At 44.1% G+C, this 5892-nt stretch overlaps 1 protein-coding gene across 1 annotated transcript; it reads right to left on the bottom strand.

Moving 5' to 3' along the window:
- Positions 1-510: 510 nt before the first annotated feature.
- BBBOND_0000440 (hypothetical protein, conserved) lies at positions 511-5622 on the bottom strand (the record flags this gene model as incomplete). Its single annotated transcript, XM_012914890.1, has 1 exon — positions 511-5622. One exon carries the CDS (start codon positions 5620-5622, stop codon positions 511-513), a length of 5112 nt encoding a protein of 1703 aa, XP_012770344.1.
- Between the last annotated feature and the right edge of the window lie 270 nt (positions 5623-5892).

Raw genomic sequence — 5892 nt, 5'->3', positions numbered from 1 at the left:
AACTTGGTCAGGTGATAGCTTACCACTTTGCCCGTGTGCTAGGTTAACACTTTGCCTGGTTGCTAGCTTAGCACGTTGCCTGTGTGCTAGCTTAGCACTTTGCCTGGGTGCTAGGTTAGCACGTTGCCTGGTTGCCAGCTTACCTCTTAGCCTGGGTGCTAGGTTAGCACTTTGCCTGGGTGCTAGCTTACCACTTTGCCCGGCTGCTAGCTTACCACTTTGCCTAGGTGCTAGGTCAACACTTTGCCTGGCTGCCAACTTAGCACTTTGCCTGGTTACCAGCTTAGCACTTTGCCTGGTTGCTAGGTTAGCACTTTGCCTGGGTGCTAGGTGAACACTTAGCCTGGGTGCTAGCTTAGCACGTTGCATTGTCGTTTACTCATCACCTAATTTATGTGCTATCTGATTCACAGGTTGCCGCTAGAGTAAGTCAAAACATTAGACTACGTTTGTCGGTTAGGTGAGTAGGTGATGCTAGGTGAGTTGAGTGAATTACAAACGTGAATACAATTACGGTTGTAGATACGATATTTTGGCAAGCCTTCCGACTTGCGCTGCAGCCAACAATGACTGCGCTGTAATCTTGTGCGATGCCGGTATCCTAAGGTGTGAGCGTATGTGGAGCACATCCAGTCTGCCAACCATTACGCAGATGAGGTAGAAGAGGGACAGTGACCAGAGCGCGACATTGAGCCATATAAACGGCTGCCTGATGGCAAATATGAATTCATCAATTTTTTTAATAAGTTCGACAAGTATAGACTCCTTATTAAATACATCTTTGAATGCCGCACAGAAATTTTGACACGTGCGTTTTTTCTCGAGTCCTTCATTCCCGTTTAACTTGGCTTGCTGCAAAAACACGAACCCGTATTTTGACAAAGTTGGTAGTGCTTTTCTGCATTGGACTATAGATTTACAATCGCTATGATGTTCCTTTGGGGTTGGCGGTTTTATAAGCCTTGGACATTCCTCAACACAGCATGTGGTTAAGCAGTTGGATCCCTTTGGACCGCAGTTAGAGTTGCACTCGTCATATAACTTTTTGAGTAAATTGTAGAATGTCTCAGTCTGGTAAACAATCCATGATAGGTATTTATCGGCATATTTAGCTGCATATATATTTCTGATTCCGCTATTGATGGGATACAGATATGGCCCACATACGACCGATTCTCTTGATGTGCATACGAAACTGCCGAGACTACCGCTCGAATGCCCCTGCCACACTGCGGAGTGACTAGGGGAAAATAGGTTATGCACTTTGAGCTCATCATATTTGTTCTCGAAGTGCGCTGCGCTGACGGCTTTGTTAAATGCGCCCTCTCTATGTTCTCTATCCTGCGTGGTCCAGCCGTATATATAATTATAATAGAACGCGAACATGTCACCTAGCGTCTGCGGAGGTTTTTGCATAAGACATATAATGCAAGCGCATAATGAGCGGAGGTGGGATCTTTCACCACAGAAATTTTTTAACACTTCTATGAGATCAGCGCCCGTTTTCGTGTGAGAAGCGGTTACACTGATATCAGCGAAACCCATTGGTGTCTTGCACGGTAGGCCGCGGTGATTAGTCATACTGCAGTCCAGCTTGCAACCTGGCTTTTTGAACTGGTGTGGCAGGAAACCTTGTAGGCCGTCCTCTAGGTACGATTGGAGTGGCGATTTCACACCGCACTTGGGGTGTTGGTCACCCGTTTGCTCATGAATTTGGTTACGTGTTTGGTTCACCGTTTGGTCGCATAATTGGTTAGGACACTGCTTCTCATTACACTGCCAGTCTGATCCAGCGACATGCCTACCGTACAAACAATCAGCCCATCCACCGCTCTCAGGGCCGTTCTCGCACTGACTGCATAGGAATCGGAACTGGTGATACAATCTTTCTAATATATCTGCGAGTAAATCGAAGCAGTCACTGTCTCTGCTAGGGTACAATAAGTTTTCCGCGTTGGTGTTGTAGTCAACTGCGTAACATCCGCCTGCGTGTCCATGTCCGAGGATGGCAGTCAGAACCGAGTGGGCGTGCAAGCAAACATTTGGCAACATTTTGCTGGCTAATTGCTGAGCCTTGATGTTTGAGGTCGCAGCAAGGTTAAGGTCATCGGTGCGAATTTTCTCGCGCGGCGTGTTCTTGAATTTGTCAGGTATAGGGAATAATTCCCTGAAATATTTCCTCACTGGCAAAAATACTGGATTCCACCGCAGACCGGCAAGCCACTGTAGCATCTGATAACTGTTCGCTGGATATTTCGTTGAAGGTCGAACCTGCAGGTGACAGACCTCGTAATACTTTTTGAGGTACTCGTATAAGGCACTGAGTATGCTAGGTCCTTTAATTGCAAGTAGGGCAATCGCCGGCAATTTTAACTTCTTCTCAAATAACTCCTTAATTTTTTCACCTGTCATGATTTTGTCCTTGTTCTGCAACTCCCCGTCCTGCTTGTCTTCCTCCGTTGGTACCTTGTACCCTCGCTTAGCTAAGAAAGCGCCAAGTGCATTGGGCAACTTAACGCCATCCTTGCTTTTATTATGTAAACGAATGCGTTCACTTTTATTTTCGGCGCATTCTTTATATAACTCCCAGAGGTCTTGGAATAGTACTTGGATTGTGCTAAGGAACACCTTCGACAACTTTTCACCGTAAGGCGTTAATTTATCGTTTTGACCAGAATTTTCAGAATCGGACTTAGGTTCGACCAATTTGTTCGTATCCCAATTAATTTTGTTTCCATCATCATACCCGTTCACATACACCCGCTCCATCTCCTCGACAAACCCCTGCAGCCCCGCTCTGACCGCATCGAGCAGCTCCGGGTGCCGGGGGTTGGCGAAGGCGGAGGGGGATAAATCGTTAGTGGCGTTTTTGAGGGTGGTGAGTTTAACGGTGAAAGGATGATCATAGATGTATTTACGATTATTTTCATGAGTATGAAGATGTCCAAGCAATTCGTCGAAGGCATCTTTGATTTTGGTTAGCTGTTTGGCTGGGTCGGTGGGTTGGTCGGTGGTTGGGGGGGAGGTTGCAGACTTATCTGATGTTTCAACCTGCTGTCCAACGTAAATTAATACTATGTCTCCGAAGTCTGCAATTTTTGATGACAAATGTGGTACGCTTAGAGATGGTGGAAGATTCGAAAATTGTGAAATTCCGTATTTCACGTGACGTATCAAACCCTTCATTCCACATTCGAAATGGCTCTTAATTATAACATCAATGCCACCGATTTCGGTTGCACAGAGTAATTTCAAATCATCAAGCCCTTTTCTTTTCCTATCAGCATACAATTCTTGCGCTATGATTGCAATGCTGGTGGTAGCCGAAGTAACATGAGTTTCAACAGCATTCAAAACATCCTTCGTAGTATGCGTCGTTTGCTGTGGGATAGTGACATCATGGAAATTTGCAGCTTTTCCGATTAATTTTGCCACGCTAGCACCAATGATACGATTCATGCGCTGGTGGAGTTTCCCTAGAGAATTGATAAAAACATCCCAAACGTTATAGCTACCCGTTCCAAGCAATTTTTTCAAATCATTTAAAAGTGTTCTGATACCCTTCTCACTTTCCAAAACATGCCCCTCATCACCAACCAACTTTGTCAGACCTTTGAGCTGTTTTTTTATTTCGGCGAACGCTTGCTCGAAGATGTGATTTGCGGAGTCTAGGATGTTAGTGATATCTCCACCAGTTGTGAGGCTATGAAGACCAATGTCTCTAACGCCTTTGATCGCCTGTGGAAGAGCGCCGTCTATTGGTTCTGGAATGTCTGACGTAGCAGTTGTGCTCTTTGGTGATTGAGACACGTGCCCCTTATATCCCTGCAAAATGGAATTCTTGTGCGTTATGTCAACGGCTACACCTTTAGTACTCATCCCAATGTTGTCGTTCAATACGCCGTGAATTTTATTATCCACGTCATATGGATGTTTCGCATTGGATGATAACGTGCTAGTGGCTACAGCCTCTCCTAATGCGGTGTTAATTGCTTCCGCAACACTAAAGGACGTCTCCACGTTTCCAAGATTGGCCTGTTTGACGCCGTCACGGACCAACAAATTCAGTTCCGTGGAAGCATCTCGGACTTTCTTTGGGAGAGCTTTGAGGATGTAGTAGACGGCTGTGTGGAGATCCGAGTTGCCGTGTTGCTTACCTGTCAACTTCTCTTCAATGGCCCTAGTTACGCTGTCGAAGAACTCACTATATATGTCAGCATTAACCTTCTTATCAAGCTGCATAGCAAATTGTTTGCAAGTTGCTTGAACGGTTTGCAAATCCTTTGCGAATTTACCAGTAGACTCACCAACGAATGTTACATTGCCCGTACTATAGACTTCTCTCTCAAGATGACTCATAATCACTTTCGCAATCTCCTGCCTGAATTTGTCGTTAATTTTATCTTTCTCTTGATTCTGATATTCCCGGTTTGTGAACTGTAGCTTAGTTTGCGTAACATAAGTCTCAAGCCTACTTTTCACAATATCCTTGTTCTCCTGCAATATCTCGCATACCCATGCTTGAACCATATCTCCAAACGTCGCAGAGTTCTTAAATTTTGCAGCATGCTCTTTCACGTGCTCTATAATTTGCTTTATACCATTCGATTGGTGGCCATTTAGAATCTGACTAACCTTAGATTTTACATCAGTTAACAGAGTCTTCTTAACATAAGCTTCAACGGCATTGTAAATATGACTTTTCATATCATTCAGATCGGCCATAAGCTTTCCGTTCATTTCGACGACAGTCTTCAACGCGTTAGTGACGTTCTCTTTGACAGCATCTCTGGCTGCTACTGCTGCCGCCCTCAGGTCAATGGCTTTATCGTGTAATAATTTAGCTTTAACAAGAATTTCGGGACCACTTTTCGAAAGTTTGTATTTCTCATGATTTTCATTCACCATTGCCAATACTTTATTACACTTCAATATAGCATTTTCCACAATATCCTGTGCCACTGTTATCCAACCGCCCAGATCTGAATCGATAGCGATTAAATCCTTCCTAATATCGTTAATATCACCTTGAATATTCTTTTCAAAAGTTTTTAATAAACGTTGTTCCAATGTTTTAATTCTTTCTGTGATATGCTTTTCCACACTCCCCTTCAGCTTCGCCAACTCATCCGCTGCAGCACCATACAGAATATCCAAATCTCTATTTTCACAGATTTTTTTAAACTGTTCAATACTTTGTTTGATTAATCTCATCGGTTTTTCTAACATTTGCTGAAGTTCTGGATCCAATTTCTTGGTTGCCTTTTCAGCCTCTTCCACCTTACTCACATACAGCTTGGCGCGGCGATCCCAATCAGCGTATTGCTTGTCGAGGCTATTTGTTTTCTCAGTGTTGAAGACATTTTGATTTTGCGTTATCTCGTTTTCGAGACTATCTAGATGAGTCTTAATGTAATCGGTACGTCTGCTAACATGCTCATCATAATAATGCAACCACCGGCCAACCTCTACAAGGCAAGGCCCAAACGCACTGGCACCCTTACCAACACTGTCATGTAATTTAAAAATAACATCATTAAGCTTAGGTTCAATGTTTTTTACGTAGTGTTTTACATTATTGTCATCCTTCACCGCACCAAGCACACCACTCAAAAATCCCATCACTGCATCACACAGCCTGTCAAGGTCAGAGTAGACAATCCCCTGGCCAGTGTAGCCTTTTGACTCAGAGTTGAAGCCGAGGAAAGTCTGAAGGCCAGAGCAGAGATTAGTAAGGATGTTAGTAGGGTTATTATTAAAGGTGTTTTATAGGTTCAAAATTTAGTCAAATTTCTTGTCAAGCTCCCTAGGCGGCACATGGTCAGGGCAGTGGCAAGCGGTGGAAGGAGGGAAGTGAAGGGTGACAAGGCACAAGTTATTAGGATGGTTTAT

The sequence above is a fragment of the Babesia bigemina genome, scaffold Bbigscaff_56805 (assembly GCF_000981445.1).
Source record: "Babesia bigemina genome assembly Bbig001, scaffold Bbigscaff_56805".
Classification (NCBI taxonomy): Eukaryota; Apicomplexa; class Aconoidasida; order Piroplasmida; family Babesiidae; genus Babesia; species Babesia bigemina.
The sequence above is the reverse complement of the archived record's forward strand: the minus strand, read 5'-3'. Positions and strand labels throughout refer to the sequence as shown.